We start from the raw sequence: 24,864 nt of genomic DNA, 5'->3' as shown, positions 1-24,864 counted from the left end.
TGTTAACTCTCTCATGTCAACTGGACTATTTTGAAGAACTGTTCCTTTGACTTTTTCGATATTATCGTCATTAAAATAGGGGCCGACGACTCGCATGAGAAGATTACATTGAAAATACAAAATTTCAAGCAAACTAATTTTTCCACATTTTTTGCATGGTAAAAATCGATTTGGCGTCGATAGGAACAACTCGGACCGACCTATGTAATAACGTCGAGATCTTACGCAGAAAGCATACAAAATACAACTTGTGCAAGAACTGAAGCCGCTCGACCTTCCCAAGCGACATCGCTTCGCTCTATGGGCTCTAGAAAAGTTCCAAGAGGATCCGAAGTTTTCGAGTCAAATTTTGTTCAGCGATGAGGCCCAATTCTGGCTCAATAGGTATGTAAACAAGCAAAAAATCCACAAACAGCAATTTGGTGTGATTTGTGGGTCGGTGGAATCATCGATCATATTCGGTCAATGGCGACCGTTTTCTTGTCATAATAACCGACTATTTGATGCCTGAAATTGAAGCTAATGATCTTGGCGACATTTGGGTTCAATAAGACGGCGCCACTTCCCACACATCATCAAACTGTTTGATTTATTGAGAGAACACGATTTATTGACGTTTTCACGTTATGGGCTGGTCGATTGACCACCAGGAACGTGTGATATCATACCGTTAGACTTTTTCTTGTAGGGATATGTATAGTTTAAAGTCTATGCAGACAATCCCGTTTCGATTCAGGCCTTGGAGCAAAACATTACGCGTGTCATTCGCTAGCTACCAGTCGAAATGCTCGAACGAGTTATCTAAAATTGGACTCAATATTTTGCGGCCCAACCTGGACAGTATTTTCACCTTGATCCAGAATTCTTTTTCGTTAGTTTTACAACTTCGTCTCGAAAAATGATTAGAGCTTCAAGTGGAACAGCATTCGACTATGAAATATTGGAATTTCCCTAGTTGCTTAAATGAACTCTGAATAACGAACGCAAAACAAAAGAAACCAAAAATATACCTACAATATACTGCAAGTGGATGTGAGCGCTTTGACCTGCTCGGAGAGCGCAGATTGAAACTTTTCATTTATACAGTTAACTCTACCCACGCATCATATACATACAAATGCACATATGTGTCACAGCAAATATGTATTTTAGGTTGAACATCAGCCGGCCCCTTAGAGGCGACACTCAGAGTGTGGCCGCCGGCAGTAAATTGCATAAACAGCAAAGTAACGCGTTGCCGCCACAGATGCTGTGCACACAAGCGCGTATAAATCTGTCGTCCATCGTGCAACATGACACCATAGTGCGTACTTTGTGCAACATATGGTGTTATTGGATGTGTCGCAACTTAAGTGAACGCCGGAAGAGGCGCTCTGATACTTAGAATTGTCAGTGTAGGCGTGTGTGTGCGTGAGATCTTTCATCGTTCGCTGCTCGCTGTATTAAGTGACACACATTTAATAAGTTTATTTTCTGTCAACATACCTACGCTTGACTACTACTACAGACAACGACAACAACAACAACAACAACAGAGGCAACAAGTTTCAACAAACAAACAACTTAAAATGCAATTAGTGCAACTTTCACACAAAACTGTTGACGTTGAAGGAGACTAACAGCGAGACTAAGTTTATGCCACAACTTGGCAGCAATGATGGTTTGCTCTCGTCTTTACTTGCTTTCGTCTTGTTTTACTTACACCCGCAGAGGTTCGCTGCAGCGGTTAAAATTGTCTCAAGTTAGGCATGTATACATATATACAAACACATATACTTGTATATACATTCATATAAAGAGCAGGTGTGCATAATGCCTGACTGTACTTGCTACCTCCTTGCGGTTTCGAAAGGTGGTGAACAATATTTTTCATACTTATACGTAAAAATTCAAAAAGATATAATGTAATATATATTCATGAAAGTATGTGCATATAAGAGCACCTATACATACATATGTATACAAAGCGTGTCGAAGAACTATTGCATTTCGAATTGGGTCAAGGATTTGCTTTATTTGTATTCATCGCCTCAATTGCTGAGTAACTCATCTTCCACCTCGAACTAATTCGCTCATAAAGTGGTTTGCATAAAAATTATTTTGTTGCCATATACCTTAGATCCTTTTGGGATATCATATAGATTTCTATTGAGCATTTTCCGTGCGATTTTTTCCAATTTTTGGTAACTTTGTTACATCTGCCACTTCGTCAGTCGGAAATAAGTAAGTGATTTGTTAGAAGACAGTAATAATATATTATATATAATAGGTGTATTAAAGTTTTAATATTATTAAGAAATATCGTTACCAAGTTTTATGAGGATTGCCTTTCGTATTTCAGTTTCAGAAAAAAAACGAAAATCACTTTATTGTGTTTCAAAATATTCTCCATTAGGATCAACACAATTTGTAAGCGCTTGCACTAATTTTCAAATCCTTTTGCCCACTCTGATTGAGGTTTCTCCAAAACATACGTTCGGAACGTTTAAAACGCCTCTCCAGGTGTGTGAAGAATATGGATCACTTCGTTTATTTTTTGTTAAGCAAGACTGTACTGATCAAATTGATTTTTTTTTTTGTTTTCGGAGAGGGAAACTTCAAAGATATGTACGATTCGTATTGACCGTTAAAGATATACCTCTTTTAAGACCACGCTCAAGCAGGAATTACGGCACATTACGCCTACGTACTAAACTCTGAACTCCGTTGTCATTGTTTGTATTCGGCCCACGGGATCGTGGGGCCAAGAATAGCCATTCGGCTGTTCAGTCACGTATTTTCGTCCTAAGTCCGGTTAAGCCTTCTGTTTTCGCTGCGTTGCCACTCTTTCTTTCTTATCTCTTGAGTCATGTAAGCCACGATATTCTCCGGCGTTACTCGATCGTTTATCAGTTTCTCTGCTTCAAATCTTTCTTTCTCATACTTTGGGCAGGAAAAGAAAATACGCAAAGCATTTTCTGCGCTGCTGCTGCAGAAGGAGCAGTTTGTTTCGTCATCGTGTCCACATTTGTAGAGGTCTTCTCCATAGCAATCATACCCTGTTAAAAACTGTATAAGATAGAAATCAGTTTTCCCATGTTTCCGTTCTACCCATCCTTGTACCCTTCTAATAAGACTTTGCGTCCATCTTCTCGTCGTTGCTTCATCCCATCGTTTCTACCATTCTTTTAGGCCATTATGTCTGGTGGTATGAGACTCCAACTGCCTGATGTGAAACAGTTCGGTAGGCACCCTGATTGCATTTAATGGGATTATTGACTTCGTCTTTTCTGAGTACGTTTTCTGCTGCAGTTCTGTCCCCCATATGCAGCGCATATCAGTATGGACTAACTTACTTTAGCCAAAAGGGCTCGTCTACTCTGGCTTGGTTTATCAATGCTAGTCATTATCCTCGTTAGCGCCGCCGTCACCCTTGATGCTTTTTCGCAGGCTTTGTCTAGATGCGTCTTGTAATTTAGGCTCGAGTCTATCACCACTCCTACATACAAGGTGTGTTCCAAAATAAACAGGACTTAAAAAAAAACAGAACAAATGTTTTTTTCGGCAAAATCAATTTATTTTATTCAAAATAGCCTCCTTCTGCTTCAATACAGCTTTTTGCACGTCCAAAAGCATGTCGAACGAGTGTTTTAGCTCGTTGGCCGGTATGGCCGCTAGTATGCCGGTGCAAGCCGTTTGAATGGCCTCCACGTCTGCGTAACGCTTTCCTTTCATGGCAAATGCATTTTTCCGAAAAGGACGAAGTCGCACGGTGCCATATCAGGTGAATACGGGGAGTGGTTAATGGTTAAAATGTGATTTTTGATCAAATAATCGTCCTTCGAATGTTAGATTCTGAGCAATTTTTGGTCCTCAGTCAATTTGTGCGGAAGAAACCGTGCACACACCTTTCGTAAGCCCAAATGTTCGGTCAAAATGCCATAAATCGATGTTCTGGAGATGTTCAATTCCATTTCCATGAATTTAAATGATGATTTCGGCTGAGTTTTGATGAATTCACGCACAGTTTCGATGGAATTTCCGGTGATCACGGATCTGGTTGGCCCACATGTTGGTCCTCACGACCACTTTGAAAACGTTGAAACTCTCTCGTGCCCTCTGCTACGGGAGAGGCAATCATCCCATAAACCTGTTTCATCAATCGAAATGTTTCGGTAAAGGTTTTACCGATTTTAAAACAAAATTTAGTGTTGGCTTTTTGTTCGAAGCTCATTTTCGCACCGATAACACAAACATACTGACACTTGAACTCAATAACTTCATTTGCAATCAATGAAATGTCATGAAATTCTTACTGGACTTTCGATAAAGCTAACATATTCTAACGCACCAGTCGTAATGTCCAAAAATACAGTTGTTTCAGTCGATTTGTGAGAGCTCGCTTTGTCGAGGTGAAAAGTGATCCGTCTTGGGTGGTTGGTTTTCCTGATTCATTGAAAGACAACTGGCAAACAAATAATTGTGTACTACCCATAATTTATTTTTTTCCAGTGGCATGATTGCGATATGTTCACTTTTTTCAAAAAGCGTGTATCCAACTTCGATTGGATTCGGCTCATCAACACTCATACTGTCGACTACTGTTTACTTTCCACGACTTATCACCTGTCACGATGTCATAGACGGGTTTCGAATCGCCGTTATTGTATTTTTTAACATTTCAACACATTCCTTCTTTTGAAAGTTTGACAAACTGTATAGAATGCAAAGTGAAAATTTTTTTACAGTCATATGTTCAGGCAATATTAAATATGTATATGCTATTTAGTTGTTTCAATCTTACGATAGGTTATATGACGATCTTGCAATATTAGTTTGCGGAATTCACCATACCATCGATAAACATTGGTGCTTGATGGAGCTTCTTCTCCAAAAATTGGACTAAACTCATCTATGTACTTTTGATGAGTTATTCCACGTTGAAAGTTATAAAAAAATAGTCGCATGAAAATGTTCGCGATTAAATTCCATTTTTCGGCCGAGAAGAATATTTTAAGTTACTGTAAACAACACAAACAGGCCTCGTATGACAAAACGTTCTGAAAATGTCTAACAATAAATAAACCGAATAAAAACTTCAAAGAGTTCCGGTTAAGTATATTCGAGAGAAGGGATGCTTGACGCTATGTCATAACATCCATTAAACGTTCTGTGGCGGATCAACCATTTATAGGAGAGCAAAGCGAGTGCAACAAATTTGATGTTCTATACGATTCTATGTACTCGGTATACTATATGAAAGGATTAAGTCAGTCAAGCATTACAAAAATCTATTTTTTGGGCGTAAAATATACCTGGGAGTTCTAAAAACATTATTCCACTTTTCTATTGAAAATAGTAAAAAAAAATATTTCACCTATCCAATCCTGCGGAATAGAAGTGTTTGGACCAGTCAAATCAACACGTGCACCTTTAACCTCGTTTTTCTCTAAAAATTACATTTTTCAAATCAACGAAGACGGCACGCAGAGATCCATTTATTTGTTACCTGCAGCTGATAAATTGTATGTACATACATATACTATATTTTGGTATTATTATTGCTACTTCTTCGTAAAGAATTTACTGCTTTTTTTGCTAACAAAAATGGAACCTTTCGCTTATATCAATTCTCGCTTATTATGTGCCTATTGAACAGTGTCCGACTAAAACTTTAACCATTGCGTCGAGAGGACTCTTACTATCAGCACATAGTTCAAAGGTCCTCCAATATTCCACCGTGAAAGATCACAGCAGGCGCTGATTAATGACCAGCTCTTGCTGGAAGCACGAAAGACGCATAAATCCAGGGCGGAAATGCATGCGGACAACGGAGTACCAACTCGTTCCCAGTCTGATGAAATTGAAGCAAGACTGCCTTCTCTAGCAAGCTCCTCAGTTTTGAATTTTCCGGCATTTCCGCTGTGATCAGTCATCCAAACAAGTCTTGGTATCCGGTAGTTTGATACTATTGCCAAATTTATTAGACACTAATTGACTGGTCTTGGTCATCGCTCAGTATTACCGCTCTGGTGTCGAAGTGACTACAAACTTCTTTGATGGCAAGCTTTGACTGAAGGTCAAGAAGCCAACGAAAACTTGCCTCATGCGAGTCGTCCATCTACCTCTGTTAATCATACATACATTGACAAAGTTAAAGAAACTTTGTTCCAAAGCCTTTGTGTTGACATCAAAAAGATATTAAAAATTTCTTGGGAATCGACTCAACACATTTTGATTAATGTTTTGACCTGTATACCGTCACGTTTCAGCACGATTGTGACTGATCGTCATTTTCATATTACTATCGCTACTATTCGACCGTGATATTAAATTAATCTCGACTTTTTATTAACACACCCGTAGTAATAAAGAGAGAAACACATGCAAACATATAATCCCGTGAAATAACACCCGGTAAAAATCAAAGAATTTGTTAAGCGCATAAGCAATGTAACCAAGTTAAATGTTAGGCAAACTAACGAGCAAAGCTCATTAGCCAGTTGGTTGGAGGGGCCGCTGGTACTTTAATTAGCGCACTAAGCAATGAACTATCAGTCGCCGGCATTTACGATGGCAATACCTTGCGACTATATGTGTGTGTGTATAGGCTTTTCATGGCTAGCTGATGGCAGCGACAACGACTTTCTAATGATGTCACGTGTCGTTGGTGCTGTTAATTATAATCACCATCAAAGTGCATAAAAATATTTAGTTCACGAATGATAGGGGAGACTACCTAACTTATGCTAATAATTTTCACATTTCTTTTTCGTTCTTATTTCTCGTTTAACGCTCTGGTTATTACAGAATTTAATGCTAAGCAAATACCGCATGAACCTTGCTGGCCTCAACGTTGCCGCAAAGTCCTTGTGGCTTATGAAAATTTCATATTCGGCAGGTGGGCAGACTATCGGTGTGGTATGGTCACATCAAAAGTATATATGTATGAAGCAATTTATTTGAATTTGTTTTCTTTTCTTACATAAATGAAATTCACGCAAGTGAGGAAAGTTCTCTGTTCTTCTCAAAGGACATCCGTTTGAAGGCGAGCTAAAGTGAGAAGGCGAACCAGGAGGGTTTGGCACCCACCACGTAAAAAACGCCCCCAATGAAAAGAAGAAGAAAGTTTCTTACGAGAGACCCTCCTTTTGGTGACGAACATGGCAAACGCATTCAGGATTACGATTTAAGTGAATGTCCGGTCCCTTAATTGGGAAGGTGCCGCTGCCACAGTTCTTGAACATACCGCTGATTTGTGCGCATGCCCCGGCGGAAGAGATGGACAAAATGACCATAGATGCCCTCTATGAGTGCTTGGAGCGCCCCTGCTTCCGCCATGATGTTAAAAACGTGCTTGGCGACTTTAACGCTAGGATGGGCAAAAAAGGTATCTTTGGCACAAGGGTCGGTAAATTCAGCCTCAATGATGAAACATCCCCAAATGGGTTGAGGCTGATCGACTTCGATAGATTCCGAAATATTGGTAACTGTAGTAAAATATTCTAGCATAAGAAAATTCACCAAGTCACCAGGCTGTCTCCGGGTCAAAAAGCCACCAACCAGATCGATCATGTTGTGACAGAGGGAAGATACGTCTCCAGACACGTTTTAAACGTGCGTACGCTCCGCGGTCCTACATCGGCTCGGACGACCTGTTGCCCTTGTTGCAGCCAAAATTCGCACCCGCCTCTGTGCGGGAAGAAACGGACGTCAACCAACACAAGGACGTCGACGTCGAGGAGCTGCAATCACAACAGACAGCCGAACGATTTTCTCCTCGACTTGCACTCCTGCTCTCTGAGAGCAATCGTCAGCAACCGGTATAAGGGAACTGTGGGACGGCATTTCAAGTTCCTTACGTACAGCTGCAAACGAAACCATTGTTTTGCGGAAAATGCAAGAGAACAGCTGGTACGAGGAGGAGTGCAGTCTCAAAACACTAACCTCGAAACGTTACAATCGACCACAACACGTGCGGGATGGGGAGACAGTTGAAGAAACAGACATTTGCTGACTGGCGACGAACAGAAGGTTTCAAGACCGTAGCATACCCTTGTAGAGGTGATCTAGAGACTCATGCCTGGAGCATACGGAAATTATGGGGGGAACATAAGAGTTCAGAACAAGAAGCATTCGTTTTAAATAACTGTTACTAAATTGAATCCAAATCAGAACCACAATGACAAACGACTGTATTAGAACTTTTCAAATAACAAAAATACCATTTCCGTAATTAAACAATTCTATTTACGAACAATTTTTAGGCAAACCACAATACTTACTAATCCTCGATGGCATATACATTGCAGCCGTATGGCAGCACTATGCCCGAATTGTAGTTTGTGGTTAAGTTAGCAAATTTAATCAAATCTGTTGTGCAGACAAAGTTGTTGTTTTCCTGTTCGTTGACGAATGAAATTACTGACAGTTTTTGTTGCTAGCACCAAACTTGTGAGGTTTTTCATAACACTGCAGCTGTTATTGCTGTTGTTGGCAAATAAAATTTCACTTTACTATTCCCATGTCGACTGCATGCGAGGTTAAGAAGTGCAACATGAAAACACACAGCATCAGCGAAAATGGAAAAAGTCATGAAACATCTACAACTACAAGTGCCTGAGATGAGTATGTCGCAGTTGCCGTAGAAAACCCGATGAAACTCTATTATATTTAAGTCAGAAGTGGAATCCATATCAATGTAGAACAACAAACCGTCCGAAAATCTACATATATTCTAAAATCTTGAAGGTGGTAAACGGTTATTTGAAAAAGTACCTAAAACTTTTCTCTAACTAAAACTAAACATTTGTTCTACAAATAATGCTTTAAAGATATTAGCTTGCAAGGTTCTGAAGGTCTCGGGACAACTCCTACAAGTAAAGTTCTCTCTCAACGAAAAGAGACCAAATTCTACAAATCACTCATCATCCTCGTCCTGCTATATGGTGTAGAGGTATGGACGATGACAACATCTGATGAGTTTTCGAGAGAAAGGTTATGCGGAACGGCGGTTCAACGTCGAATACCGCAGTCGATCGAACGATGAGCTGTACGAGATATTAATGTCGTCGTGTATAGTTCAGCGAATTAAGAGACAGCGCCTAGACTGGCTAGGTCATATCGTCCGAATGGTAAAAAACACTCCAGTATGAAAATTTAATGGACCAAATTAACATCTGCGATCCTATGCTGAAACGAAAAGAAATCGAACCATTTCTGAAACGAATGGTAACAAGAAACGAAAAATAGATCAAATACGATAATAATGTGCGAAAAAGATCATGGTCCAAGCGTGGTGAAGCTCAACAAATTGTCGCAAAGCCAGGATTGACGCCTCGAAAGGTTATGCTGAGTGCGTGGTGGGATTGGAAAGGAATCAGCCATTATTAGCTGCTCCAGCCTGGTCGAACGATTGGTTCTACATTTTACTGTCAACAACTAATGAGATTGAAGCAAGCAATCGAAAAAAACAGCCAGAACTGATCAGCAGAAGGGCTTCGTCTTCCATCAGGACAACGCTAGAGCACACACATCTTTGATGACTCGGCAAAAACTGGGAGAGCTTGGCTGGGAAGTTTTTATGCACCCACCATATAGGACTGACCTTGCTCCAACGGACTACCTTTTCTTTCGGTCAATGCAGAACTCCCTTAATGGAGTAAAGTTGGCTTCAAGAGAAGCCTCTGAAAATTACTTGTTTCAGTTTTTCGCCAAGAAATCAGAAAAGTTTTACACTGATGGAATAATGTCTCTAGCGGAAAAATTACAAAAAGTGGTCCACAAAAATGGTACATATTTGGTCCATTAAAGTTCATATATAGAAATAAGTTGAAGCAAATTTTCTATGCTAGTCGAAACGAGGTTCAAATTCAGTTTGCCTCGTGAGACCACAATAATTGGCCGAAATTACCCGCTATTTATTGAGGGAAACTCCACAGACTAAACACTTCATGAAGAAAAGAAACATTTAATTGTACATTTTCGGGATTGCAGCATCCAAAAATAGGTTTACCTTCAAAGTTCTGCGTTTGAGTATGTGCGCCTGTCGCTTGTGGCAAATGTCCTTTTTTTCTAACTGCTGCATGTCAGGAAGTCTAAAATTTGGATGTTTTAAACTCAAGCAACAGAGTTACACTTGCCAGCCAGTACATTGAGTTTTATTTTTGTAGCAACTATGTTGCTCTACGCCGGGCTGGCAGCAGCCGCTAACGGACGGTAACAAAAACCGTCTGTCATGCCAGTAGTAAGCCATAAAACTAGGCCAAGCCAAGGCCAATGCAATGGCATAATCCACTTGCAACAATTTGTACCGCCATTCACATGTTACGTGAGCAAATATTCTATTTTTATTTCACTCTTCGGCTGTGAAAATTGTATCTTATTTCTGACTTTAATATTGCCTCTCTCATTGCCAATTCGAGGTGGTTTTTCGATCGCTTAAATTTTTTTCTTTTTACCACATGGTGGATATACGTGTATTTGCGTGGAAGAATTATACCAGTGAGTAGCCCAAATGAAACTAACCTAACTATAAATAAAACAAGTAAGGTGGAGCTAAGTTCGGGTTTAACCGAACATTTAATTCTCTTGCAACTTGCCAGAATTAAAGCCGGGATAATACTTTCAGATACACAAGGCTTGTTAATTATGATGATGAATTTTATCCTGAGATATGGGACTTCCAATCTTCTCCAATTTTGACCGCGGCTCCTTTAAAGCCTTCTCATGCCATCTCAGGGGTAAAATTTAATGTCTCTCGCGTATTTAGTTATTGATCCATCTCACTTTTAGCAGTTTTTAACAGCATCGTTATATGGTGAGTAGGCGGGGTTATCATCCAATTTAATCCACATCCCCACGATTTCGTTGGGGGAATGGTAAAATAAGATAAATAGATGAGGATTGCGGAGAGACGGTGGCCCTATTTGGAAACATGGATCCAAAGCTCTTTTTCCTGCGTCTGCAGACTTCTATGCAATCAATTAGCACCAGAACACCATGAGTTGTCGCAGAACCATCGATGCACTTTGTTACGCGATAGACTACTTAGCTGTTCTCTACACTGCTGCATCAGTAGCGATTTAATCTTGTATATAGGCATGGATTGTTTTAAGTGTCGCTTGACTGCCGCTAAGTGTGGTTATACGTTCGTTGCGATAGTTACGTTTGAGAATTATCTCTACGCATCGACTTATAGTATAACAAAGACTCGAAAACTTTCCATAGGCATGGAGAGTTTGGTATGTTGTCCGGCGACTCCTGCACCATTTCCCTCCGACCTTTTCGGGCCGTTGGTATACCCCTGGTTGTACTATCCTTAAGTAGTAGCTCGAGAGTGTAACCATTCCATTTATCCATATTGCTAAGAGCAACCTTGAACATCTTGGTGAAGCTTACCTTTTTGGTAATGGAGAAGAGCGAATGGTATTACACCACTTAAGTCCTTCTTACGCTGGGATGATATTATCTTACCTCTGCCAAACCCTTCTGCTGCCATTTGAAGTAGTGTGTGTTTGGCTGCCTAATCGATGACTAGGTGAAGTGGTGTGAGCTCAAGCATTATTTCAAGTGCTGCCGTCGATTCCATAGGGACGGATTCACGCGAGTTGAATATGTGAGATTGCAATTAAAGATACTTGAGAACAAATTTAGGGTGACAGCTCATTGTGCGAACTGCTTTTGAAGTTTTGTAATTTTTTAAATACTGACTTTCTTTAAAAAAAGAAAAGTTTGAAACTTTAGGTTCTATTCCTTTAGTATCACCAACTAAAGGTATTCTCGCATTGAATACTTTCTGAGCTAAAAGCTCTTAATAATGATAAGTCCTAGTTAATGAAGACGCTTATTAGCTCTTGATGACTCCGATGAAGTGGGTTAGCCAACGGAGGTCGAATTCTCCAACTGTAGAAACTAATATAGCTCTATCGGGGTACGGACCTGCAGAAAAATTATCTCTTACATTGAACCACACAGCTCCGTAGCCACAAATTGGTTAAAGCAATCGATTGGTAGCCGATTTCGTTCATATAAAAGTCATTGTCTGTATCAGCAAACTACTAGTGCTCCAACCTGATGGGGCAGCCAGGAGAAATATCTGTGGTAAGAGCAGCAAGAGAAGTAGAACTCGTTTTAATATTTACATATGTACATATGTATGTATATATATGAATATTTGTTCAAGCAAAATTTTCCAACCGCAACGCATTTAGCTTCGGCAATTCATTGCTTTCGAAGAATCTTCTGGAAACTTCGTTGCATTTGTGCAGAAAAACAAATTTATCTTTTCATGTGGAGAGAATGTGTGCCATTTTAATTGCATATCGAGTGGAAGAATTGATCCCCTATGGCAATATAAATGTTTAAACGCATTGGAGGGATTATCTCTCTACATTTCATTCTGGCCTTTTACTGTTGGAATATACATATCTTCGACATATGGGCATGTATATATGTAAATATGTTTATACAAATCAAAGTGTATGTAAGTTAAAAAACTTTTACTTTTTTTTTTTTTTTTTTTGTTAAATACATTTTATTTGCAATCTATTTTAGTAAATAATAAGCTAATTTGATAACAAAACCATAATTTGACTTATATTTTTGGTCTCCCATGAGATTAAAAATAACATACAATATGACAATATGTTCTAAATATAAATGTTTATATAAAAATTTTAATTATACATTTAATTTCGTAGTAACATATATAATTAAACATTTACTTAATTCCAAAATGGGAGATCTGGAACATGGTGTCTTTTAAGTCTAATAGTTTCATTACTATCATCTAATAACATGACTGCCAAAGGATTGTCATGATAACTTATCCTGTGCAAATATGCTGAACTAAATCTTTTAATTTCATCTTTAACAAAAGGTATATTCAGATCTGAATGAATGGCTTTATTTGTTATGAACCAAGGCGCGTTTGTAATTAATCTTAGAGTTTTCGATTGATATCTTTGTAGAATTTCAATATTTGAATTACAAGCAATGCCCCAAAGTTGCACACCGTATGTCTATATAGGTTTTAGTATAGATTTATATAATAGTAATTTATTTTCAAGATATAACTGCGATGTATCCCCAAGTAGCCAATAAAGTTGTTTGGTTTATATTTTTAATTGTTTATTTTTGGCTTGTATGTGCTGTTTCCAAGTTAATCGTTTGTCCAAGTGCATGCCGAGATATATAACGCTATCACTTTTAGGAATAGTATTACCATTTAAAAGCAAAGGAGGGCAGTCGCTCACGTTTGCTTTCATTTTCCAGAAATCTAACCAAGTCTGAATCTTGTTCAGTTCTCTTTACACTAAATTAGTTGCTTTAATTGGCGACTGACTGGACGACAATAGAGCAGTGTCATCAGCATAAGTAGCAATTAATACATTTTCAGTTTCTGGAATGTCAGATGTAAAGATGGTGTATAGTACAGAGCCAAGAACGCTTCCCTGTGGTACTCCTGCATTAATGTATTTTATGTCAGACGTATCGTCATTTATCTTTACATAAAACGACCTGCTTGTTAAATAGGACTTGAGAATTAGATATACTTGAGAGGAGAATACTTTTTTAATTTGTATAGTAGACCATGATGCCAAACTTTATCAAATGCTTGTTATATGTCTAAAAACGCAGCTGAACAATATTGTTTACGTTCTAAAGCATCAATAATGTGATTAATTAAACGATGGCATTGTTCGGGAGTACCATGATATCGACGAAACCCAAATTGGTGTTCAGGTATCATCTTATTCTCTTTTTGTATTGGCAATACTCTGCGCAAAAATATTGTTTCAAATATTTTGGAGAATAGAGACAACAAACTGATTGATCTATATGAAGTGATTTCGTTCTCAGATTTAGCTGGTTTAGGCACCATCACAATTTCAGCACATTTCCACTGGGTAGGGAAATGGTTAAGCCTTAAAATAGAATTATATATAAGTGTTAGCAACATAATTCCTTTTTTAAGTAAGCATTTAGCTACTTTGGCATCAATTTTGTCATATCCTGGGGCTTTCTTGTTAGACAATTTCTCTATTTCAGTACGTATTTCAGCAGGTGTAATATGCTTCAGTGGTAAAGACATTTGACATGCTATGTCAAGGAATTCTAATATTTCAGCATCATTGTTCCTGCCACTGTTATCAAAAGGAGAGAAAGTTGTTTCAAGGTTTTTACTGAATGCATTTGCTTTACTTTTATCTGTTCTACACCAAACGTTGTCACTGTCCTTGATAGGTACATTTCTTTTTTAGTCCGTTTTATGTATTTTGTAGCATTCCATATCTTATGGTCTTCATTATTTCTATAATTTAAACCCGCAATATATTCGGATATCGATTTATTTTTGAAATCAGCTAATTTTTCTTTCAGCTCCTTTGTGGCTTTTTTATTTTTTGGGAGCTACGATTCTTTATTGAATTCTATGTAAGAACTGAAGTTTACATTTGATTACGCTTAACTCTAAACCTATATTTTCCGCTGCAACGGGTATGGAGTTTGCTGACGCTGCGCTTCCCACAGATTGCCACTACACGTGTCGCACTCTCAGCGATTTAGTTGGTGTCGTATTATATTGCTTTGTATCATATGATACGAGTATTAATGCATCATATGATAATTTTTAAATGTGTGGGGTGCTGACTTGTATACAGAGTTTAAAACATTATTTCATTGTTTTTCTCATCGCTAATGCTAATTAACACCGATTCGCAATCTTAAATTAGGACAAGTCTCTTTCTTTTCAAAAGGTCTCCGCTTCTTCTGCGGGTGCCTTCTGCTGGTACTTCCTTGAATACTTACTTTCGCATCCACATTATTATTAACCATAATTTCAGTTCAGCTTTCCTATATACTCCTCCATTAATAGCGATTTAACTTCATAAGCTGAGAGCTGAGCTTTTAGTGCCGCTTGACTATCGCGATAAGCGTTACGATAGTGTTGATAGGAATTGATTTCTGCACACTGACTTATAGCAAAGACATCTGCTTGAAAGAAGCATCCCATTAGTATGTATAGTTTGATATGCGCACCTGAAATCCAATGCCTTCTTTTTCTTTTCGAGCCGTCAGTGTAACACCGGATAGTGCTGCCCCTCAGTAGTAGATCGAGCATGAAATCACTCCACTCCGCTTTACTGCCGAGAGTAGCTCTAAACTTTTTTGTAACGCCGTCCCTTGAAAGAAGGGCCAGTGGTAAGTCTTCCCCTATGGCTTTCATTTTTCATTTCTTGAGACGACATTACCTTCTCTTTGCCAAAACCCTCTGCTGCCATGTGCAGCGTGTTATGTTTCGCTGCCTGTTTGATCACTAGATGCAGCGGTGTGTGCTCCAACATGACTTTAAGTGCTGCGGTTGGGCAAGTGCGCATTGCCTTCGATCCTCAAGCAACCTCTCCATAAGTGACAATAGGCCTTACGATCATGGTATACAGCCACTTGATAATCAGCTCTATCACGTAATCCATCGTGTACTGTTTTTTCGGGAAAGATACGAAATTGCTATCATATAATTCGAACAATTCCGAATGTAAGTTCTGGATCCATATTTTATTCGTAAATTCAATTTAAACGATTTCAGTTTTTATTTATCAAAATTTAAATTTTTTATTCTACCCAGCTTATTTCGAACGTCAAAGTTCAAAATTTAGTTTGGTAACAAAAGTTTCGGATTCACATGGATTCAGTGATATCAAATTATGCGTATTCGTAGCGGTCATTCGTATTCTTAGATTTGCTAGAGCTGAATACCTGGCTTGCAGCCAAAGGATCTACCGGCTAGGTGTCTGCATATCATGTGTGCCTTCGTGGCTCTGGCATTGTTAATTTCACCGTAAGGTTGGGTCTAATGTGAGGCCTAGGAATTTGACCCCTTTAGGCATCTCGAACTCCCTGCCAGCCTGGAAGAGATCTTCGCTTTATAAAAGGAACAACGGTTGTTTTTGAAGGATTGATATTTAAGCCTACGTTTTTGCACTATCCCTCGTGCAATATCCAAAGACATTTTTCGGATCGAGTCACTATAGCATATAGCTGTCATACAAACTGAACGATCGGAATCAAGTGCTTGCTTGGAAATTTTTTTATTTTTCTTGTGAAGAAATAGCTTCGGTGCAGCCGAAGTAATCGTTTATTCTTGCTTTTTAGTATTATTGAATGCCAGGCTTTCAGTGTACTGTTTCTTGATTATGCAATCTGCACAAATTCAATGCAATTTATATGAAATGTGTCATGTATGTGTGTCTATGTATACGTTTTTATGTATAAAACATGTATATATATGCATGTATGTCTTCTCCTCACAACCGAAAGTTATCACACAATGCACGCCGTCTGCCGTTTCCTAAACTTCTTTATAAATATTTATGTATATACCTAAGTACAATTATATTTTATTTATTAAATGTATATATACTAACTGTCTTGACACTGCACAATTTTTCAGTATTTAAGAAAAATTTCCATTTTTTGTTTTTTTTTTTCTATTTACTAGTTAAGTGTGTGTGAAAATTTTTCACAGAATTCACAAATCACTAACTTGAAATTTTCTATCTACTTTTTTATTTCTTTCTACTTTGTAGCTTGATGCTAACAAACAATAATCTTAAACGCAGTAGTTGAAAAGCTTAAACAAAGCAAACGAAAAGAAAAAAATATATATAAACTAACCAACACACACACCCACACTTACACACAAACACATGCACACAAATGCACCAATTATACGAGATTTGTTTGAAATTATTGGAAACACCGTAATTTGTAGTGAAAATTGAATTTATAATAGAGGCACACAATTCAAAGTACCGTTTACCGACTAGGGTTGCCAACATAGAGCGAAATTTTAAAATTACAAAAAATATTAGCACACTTTTAGGCACACAATACAAGCTGTTTTAATAATATTATAGACTATAGTCAGCAATTATTGTTAATAGACACAAAAACAACAACAAACACAACACAAGCGCATAAATATATACAAACATTCTCACCATTTGAAGCTCATTTTCAAAGCGTCTTAATTGATAAACGCTTACATAATACACACTCAACTTGCATCAAAATCACACATACACACACACACACAGTCACACTAACACCACCGACTAAGCCGTACGAGCACATAAACCACACTATAACTGTCATATCTAACGAAGACCCGCCGACCGCACAGCACAGTTCCTTTTTTTTCGAACAATACAAAAACAACAACAAAAATTACCGAAACCACGAGCACTTCCACAAACTCAACACAAAAAACAGTTGCCGCAACCATAACCGCCACCACAACCGGACTCAAAAACATGAGCCTCAATAAGATCAAGAAACGTGACACCGACTTATGACTGGTAAAGACGCGGGTCGGTTTGGGCGTGGGTGGCGGCGGCGGCGGTAGTCACTACAAAGTGACTACGCGCTGCGTACCCGAAGTGAGCGTAACCTCACCGACCGATGGCCATTATCATGAATTACAGCCATACTCAACGGTATCAACAACATCATCATCATCATCAGCATCAACAACAAACACACCGCAGTCAGCAACAGTGGCCATAACAACAGCAACAACAACAACAACAACACATACGCATGCCAATCATCAGACAAGCGAACAGCAGCCATCAAAATCAGCAACACAACCACCACATCAACCACATCAACTACATCAACAACATCACCATCATCAACAACAGCAACACAAACCAAAAGAAAATCACAAACAACAAGCGCAACAACAGAAAGCACATAAGAAATCGAAAGCCAAGTCGAGTAGCCACGGCAACAGCAACAGCAATAGCCACTGCTATAGCAACTATAATTACAACAGCAATAACAACAACAATAATAATAATAGCAAGAACAGCATTAACCATAGCAACAGCCATAGCCAAAATAGTAGTAACAGTAAAACTTTTCTACAACGCAGTAAACACACTAACAACATTTATTCATCAGGAGCCACACTGGTGGAGGAGGAGGACTTCAATGAATTGACCGCCGTACCGACAGCAACCATTGTGATAGCAACAAATGTGAATGGCAAAGTGCGCATAAGTCCACAAGCGACCATCAACAACAGCAGTGCTGGTCCGGGCATTGGCAACGGCACCGGCAAAGAGTCGGTTCGCCAGCTGCCACCACCACTAAAACTGACCGCCAGCACAACAACGACGCCAACTAGACCGACAACAATTGCCGCGCCAACGAAAAATCTACTGCAACGCCAGAAGGCGACCCAGCAGCCACATCAGCAGCAACAGGCGAGTCCAACCAGAAGCACAGCTGAGAAATTGCTTGCACAAACTAGTGAGGAAAGTCAACCCACTGAATTGACACCGCTGGTGGAGACGCACGACGATATCACGCACGGTCACAGTTCGACAGCGCACACACCTTCCTCGAATACAAACACCGCCAGCTCAACGCAACGCTCCAATAGTACCGCGATCGCCGCGTCTGTTTCGCCAACAGCTAGTGTTGGTTTAGCTACAGCAGCAACACAGTACATTGGCGACTTGTCGCCTGCCACATCGGCTGCCAGCATCATCTCCGCAGTAGGCGTTGCGAACGCGCCGAACATTTACGGTCAGCAAACTAGCGTACCGGCTGCACCAACGGCACCACCGCCCACAGCTATCGCTGCTGCTGCTGCTGCTGCCGCCACCACCACAACTTACAGTCACAACTCGAAGACTACACGCTCCTGGCCGGTAATCTATAGGAATCCACACCATTACGATTACGAGGCACTCTACGTGCAGGCGTCTGGCGGTAGCACTAAACCGGTGGTTGGCGCAAATCATCACTACCACCATCAGCCGGCGAGTCACTTTCAAATCGGCAGTAGCGCTTTCAAGCAGAACTGTTATTCGAATCAATTTGCTCAATCCATTTTGTATACGTCAAGCAATGAGGACCTGAGCGCCATCAATGAGCACGGCGGCGATGGTGTTGGTGGCGGTACAACCGGTGGCAGCAGTAATTTCGGCGTTAGCAACGGTCCCAGCAATCACAATACGAAAAACAATACACAAACGACGTGCTACTACTTTGCGCCAAGTCGGCATAACAGCATTTATGAACATCCGTCGGCTGTGGTGCATAATTCCTCGTTTCAATTTGATCCAACTGCGGCAACAACTGCAGCCGCTGCAGCGGCTGTTGAGAGTTTAAGACGCAGCAATAGCATACTGTTGCGTAATAGCAGCTGCGCTAAGGCGCTGAATCAAAACGGTGACGGCACTGGCGGCGGTCTGGGCACACCCACATCACTCAATTCGGCTATGGATATGGGTAGTAGCTCGGGCGCGTCGGGTTGCTGCTCTAACTGTTGTGTTGGACCACCGCCAGTGCTATTTCTGTTTGTGACGCTGCTGATGACTACCAGCGCGACGGCAATGCTCTGTGCCGCCATTATGACTGATCACTGGGAGCATGTCACTTGGGATCGCAACAGTTTGGATCGCTACACGAATCGTTCGAGTATGCAGTTGGAGTGGATGTTGGACGATAAAGTGGCGATGCTGAAGCCCGACAAAAAAGGTAAATGAGAACGCTCAAGTTGAGTATTGCATGTACTTAGATACATTATTATATTCTGAATAAATTCATACTACTATATCTTATGGCGTCAGGAATTAATTTTTCTTACAGAACGTCAAGCCTTTGCTTGTCTTACTTCGGCCGTAGTTCTGTATCTTTATTCGAAAGTGATTATGTGCTGATCGATAAAGATCTTATCTTTAATCTTTCGTAAATTTCCACTTGCTTCAAGCAGTTTTTTGGTTTCTGGCTTTCTGATAACTGCAGTTTCACTTATTTGATATCCGTTGAATAGAGACGAGTAGAACTGAGCTCTGATATTTTGAGGTAAATATTTTCTGTTGTGTATAAAAGCTACAGCTTTAGCTACAGTATCGTTTAAGCTTCTTGGTTCATCGAGTTTAGAATGGGTAAGGCTTAATCTGTGTGAATATATAGATTTCGGCGTTGGAATTGTCAATCACAGAACCAAAAAGTTAGATTTTTGTTTTCTCCGGAGTAACAGGATCTATTGTGCCCTCTCCTAAGTCACAACGTCTCAACTTGGTCCAGCAATTTGATAAATTTCAAGACACTGTTAAGTGCTATTGAGGCGATGTGATCCCTATTTGGAAACATGGATCCAAAGGCGTTTATCCTGCGCCTACAAACTGCGGTGTAGTCGATTAGCAGGTGTTCTAGTGTTGCAGACTCCAGGTCGTAATTCGCACAAGAAGCCCATATTAATAAGTGCTTCTTGAGCTTACAATGGGCAGTGAAGAAGGCTACAAGTAGCTTTAGAGTTTGATTACATATCTAAACCTTGAAAGATTGTAACCACCCATTAGCAACTTGGCATGGCACACGCCTAGAAGTTGTTGCCAATGTTTCTCCGAATCCTCTGCTTCATCATTTCGAAGCAACTCCTTTATGGTGTGGGGAACGCTCCATGTGTGATAATGGCACGGATCTACTAGCAAGCCGATTGCACCCTATAACTTAGTAATTTGATCATGATCAGATCAACATGCAGCTTCCACCGCAGAGTGGAGTTCAGAGTGAGACCGAGATAATTGACTATATCAGTCATCTCTATTTCTCTGCTCCCAAGTGTTAGGTTCCTGAGGCCAGGCAGAGACCTGCGTCTCGTAAACGGGACTATGGTCGTCTTCAAGGGGTTGATGCTGAGTCCAACAATCCTGCACCATCCCTTGGTTAGGCTTAGTCCTCTTTGTACGATATCGCAGAGAGCGTCCTCAAATTTTCTTCCATCTGCGCACCGGTGCCGCCACATTCCTTTTCTCCAGGGCTCTTGCTACGCTCGTGTGGGTCGTGTTGTCAAAGGCACCTTCGATGTCTAAGAAGGCACAATACATTACCTTCCCTTTTTCTAGCGAACGCTGTATCTCGGAGTTTAGCTGGTACAGAGCAGTATTTATCGATCTGCCTGCTCTGTAAGCATGCTGGTTCGCATGCAGGGGTGATATTTTCTGCGCCTTCGACCTTATTTCGTGGCCCAAGATCTTTTCCATACTCTTTAGGTAGAAGGAAGTTAGACTAATCGGTCTGAAGGATTTAGCCAGTGAGTAGTATTTCCTTCCTACCTTCGGTATAAAGATCACCTTCGGTGTCCTCCATGGTTCAGAGATATAAGCCAGCGCCAAGCTATCTCTCATCAGCTGAACAAGGTAGGACAATATAACCTGCTCTTTGGTATTGAGGAGATGTTTTCACAGAAGTTTCTGGAATTTTCCTGCTTTGCAGACCTAATCTCGTTATTGTAGGTTGCTTCTTTACTCCTTCCAGTTCCCAGTACGCTTGGCCTTGTTGATGAGCTTACGTACCTGATCTGAGTACTGACAGTCTACCTGGTCACCACGAGCAGTTGCGTCTTTTGGTGATCGCCTTTAGGGGGCCGCTGCAGTGATATGCTCTTGTCCTCCTGCAGTAATCCGCTAGGCTCTGCACAGCCTCTGGGTGCGCAGTCTTTGAATCTCCTGAAAAGTAGGACGCTGCGATGACGAAGTCCGCACCTTCGTTATCCTCAGCCTGCACAGCGACCAGGTTTTGTGTTAGGAACTCTGAAATACAGAAGTAATCAATATTGTTCCTAACTACTACACAATCTCTGGGTCTCACACTAGAGACATCACAGTTTACCTTATTCGAGTCCGAGTTGAGACCCCTGACTTCTCCTTTGTGGACCAATGACTCATGGAATAATTAAGAATCAACCCTGAACAGAGGATAGAAGTTCTCCTTCTTGAAGATAAGTAAAAATGCATTGATCTATATGACTCAAATCAAGGGGGTTAGATGCCTATTTGCAGGGCTTCCTGGCTTGTCTATTGCTGGGCATATGACTCAACCTGCCGAATTGGTATATCAGAGCCAATATAATATATAAAGACTGCAATTGTACCAAATATGCTCCGGTCTCATGAGTTACCTCGCTGCTCAACTGAAATGGGTGGTGATTTGACTAATAGATTGTTATTCCCTGAGTAGAAGAAGGTATGGAAATGCCATCGGTTAATACAAGACATCAGATATGGTTTCTGGAGTAATTTACCAATATACATTTTTCATGAGCCTGTACTTATATAATAACTTCGTTTTCGTCTATCAAGGTACTGTATTTGGAACGGTAAGCTCGGTAGCTGTACTGAACTTAATTAGGTTAGAGTTTATAAAGCAGGAAAAAAGGAATTTTCTCCTCCGAAAAGCACTGATATCAACTCTAACTTCAGGCTTACTTTCCTAACGTATTTAACTCATTGTTTTCGCTTATAATTGCAGCAGAATATCGTTTTCGTCGTGAAACCGTTTTCCTCGTACCCATGCATGGTGGCATTTGGACGTTGTGCATAGACTTGCCAATGCAGGAATTGCAAGAGCTGCGAAGACATCCGAAGTTTCCACGCGGTGCACCGCCTTGCGTCAATTATCTAGCCGGTTCGATGGAGAATGCACGCGGCGAAGAACAACGCAACGATTGGCAACATAGTGAGTCCCAGACCTCATTGCAGCCCCATTTAAGTACGTATGGTACAATCTATGTGTATTTCTAAAACACATACACACACAGGAAAATACAACAACACAAAAATTTAGTATAATTTTAATTGCGAAAAGTAAAAAAAAAATTGGTCACACACACACACACATAGCAAGAAATGTTCTCTCACTTGCAACTGCAATTTCTACGTCAAAATATTGAACTTTCATCTTTAACAAGCTACTAAATTCAACTGTCGTACTATCTGAAGTATCTTTTAGGCAGCAACTTTACTACTCGATTACATACATACGCGAATATTTATTTAATGCATTACATAGTATGTAGTAATCCAATAAGCCGTGCTACACAAATAATTGCATTAGACAATAGTTTCGTAATCATCGAATGCATATGTAGTCACTTTAATGCTACTCGCTGTTAGTTACATATGTAGTTAAACATTCCGTGCATACATATTTACATTTTATATACAAAGGAGTACTGAGAAAATGTCACGCTTATAGAGAATTTAGAAAATTTAAAATATTAGTGAAAACTAGTTTAGAATTCATTGTTATCTCGCTCAACTGATAACTGAAAATACTTTAACTTCGGTTGCACCGAAGCTCAATACACGTCAAAAATACAAAAGATGCCATACAACTCTTGATTTTGGTCGTTCAGTTTGTATGGCAGCCATACGCTATGGTGGTCCGATCTGATTGATTTTTTCGTAGATTATACCGTTACCTCGGGCAATAATTCATGCCAAATTTCATGAAGATATCTCGTCAAATAAATTTCGGAAGCCATGCTGCTGGTTGTTTGCTAGACTCAACTGTCTTCACTACTGGGGAGAGGAGAGATATCGGACGATAGGACTCCCCTTTGTTGGCGGATTTACCAGGTTTCAGTAGTGGGACCACTCTTCCGATGGTTTGAGGCGAGCGTTCGCATAGGGCGCCAGATTTATGCTATTTAGCAGACCACCACTAGCGGTGGTAATATCGGGCGAGCTATTACATGTGCCCATAATTCTGGTGGGAACTTCATCATTCATTGTGCAAAATGTCGAATCCTCTTGTCTGATCCGCCAGCTCCTTCCCCCTACGGTCATTTGACAGGCAGGAATGCCAAAGATCGTGCCTGGTACCAACCGGTTTTCACCACGAAGTAGTCCACCTATATTCGGGTGATATCCTGTAGGGCAATATGAAAATAGGGTATTTAATATAAAAGGGATGTTGCCATCGAAAAGACGATATTGCACGGTGTTGTGTAGTATAAAGGCTAGGCCTCCACCATTATTTCGTTCGAAATCCTTACGTATAACTTCGAAACGTGCACACCTAAGAAGATCTGAGAGGTTGTTTAACTTGATTTCTTGTCTTCTTATCTCCCCGATCTTACTCTGGAGTCCGTTGCAGTTGAATTGTAAAATTCGAGTTTGTCGGACTGATCATAATGGGAGTCATGCTGCCCGTTTGAGCTCCTATGGACCGGAGCGATCCTTTGTTGTTCACTAAGGTGCAGTGGTGGCGCAGTGCGCGAACTTCGTACAGATTGCACGGCCGTAGAGCCTAAGGTCGCAGCAGTGCGTTGGCAGCGTGGGTACACGTAAATCGTGATTCATTCCCGGTGTGTCTTAAGACCTGGGGCCCTATTCTGTATCTCGATTCGTAAATGTATTCTATTCGAAATTCGGATCTACTTTATAATTATGCGAAAGTTGGACCACCCTGTGCCAGAATAAATACATACATACGTACAATTTTCGTTTTTGCTTTCTACAACTCAAAAGCTAACGAATATTTTATTCGAAAATTGGCTTGAAAATCCGAAAATCGAGTTACAGAATATAAAAAATCCGAATTCGAGTAAACTTTTTTGCGAATCGAGTTACAGAATAGGCCCCTTGAGCAAATCTTAAGAGTGATCATCTTGTATGTATTGCGCCTAACCGGGCTAACCAGGGAGGAGTTTGGAAGAAGCCTTTTAGCGCAAACACAGCAGAAAAATTCCTCTAGGTCTGGGTTGGACTCAACGCCAGCACTAGTTAGGAGGATACCGAGCAACCCTGTTGCGAGCCCCTTGGGCGAATAAAATGCGGGTCAATGATCAAATCTTAAGATAGCCCACCTTGCATGTATTGCACCGAACCGGGTGGAGTTTGGAAGAAGCCATTTAGCGCAGACGCAGCAGAAAAATTCCTCTAGGTCTGGGTTGGCCTCAATGCCAGCACGAGTCAGGAGGATACGGAGCAACCCTGTTGCGAGGCGTTGCTCCATTGATGACAAACTTAATCTAAAACTTACCGATCTAAACAAGGTAGGTGGCCTGATAAAATCCGG

The 24,864-nt window shown here is 40.3% G+C and overlaps 2 protein-coding genes across 7 annotated transcripts in view; both read left to right on the top strand.

Moving 5' to 3' along the window:
• The window catches only part of LOC126751730 (uncharacterized), a 103,410-nt gene that overhangs the window by 68,310 nt on the left and 10,236 nt on the right, over positions 1–24,864 (top strand). The window contains exons 1-2 of one of the 6 annotated variants that reach the window (XM_050462229.1): positions 17,342–19,533; positions 22,312–22,518. The exons of the other annotated variants lie outside the window; for them this stretch is intronic. Of the exons in view, the coding sequence (XP_050318186.1) occupies positions 19,275–19,533; positions 22,312–22,518 (466 nt within the window). The 5' untranslated portion in view covers positions 17,342–19,274. Of the gene's footprint in view, positions 1–17,341; positions 19,534–22,311; positions 22,519–24,864 lie in introns of those variants that run through there. 6 annotated transcript variants of the gene reach the window in all.
• LOC126751206 (transcription factor mef2A-like) lies at positions 12,055–19,207 on the top strand. Its single transcript, XM_050461266.1, has 3 exons — positions 12,055–12,081; positions 17,346–19,151; positions 19,199–19,207. The coding sequence occupies exons 1-3, from the start codon at positions 12,055–12,057 to the stop codon at positions 19,205–19,207; spliced, it is 1,842 nt and encodes a 613-aa protein (XP_050317223.1).

The sequence above is a fragment of the Bactrocera neohumeralis genome, chromosome 2 (assembly GCF_024586455.1).
Source record: "Bactrocera neohumeralis isolate Rockhampton chromosome 2, APGP_CSIRO_Bneo_wtdbg2-racon-allhic-juicebox.fasta_v2, whole genome shotgun sequence".
Classification (NCBI taxonomy): Eukaryota; Metazoa; Arthropoda; class Insecta; order Diptera; family Tephritidae; genus Bactrocera; species Bactrocera neohumeralis.
The sequence above is the reverse complement of the archived record's forward strand: the minus strand, read 5'-3'. Positions and strand labels throughout refer to the sequence as shown.

Bases quoted from the DNA above. Each gene is read 5' to 3' on its own strand.
- LOC126751206 (XM_050461266.1), top strand. From the start codon at position 12,055: ATGGGGCAGCCAGGAGAAATATCTGTG. The intron at 12,082-17,345 runs GTAAGAGCAGCA...TGACTGGTAAAG, and splicing joins AGCCAGGAGAAATATCTGTG to ACGCGGGTCGGTTTGGGCGT.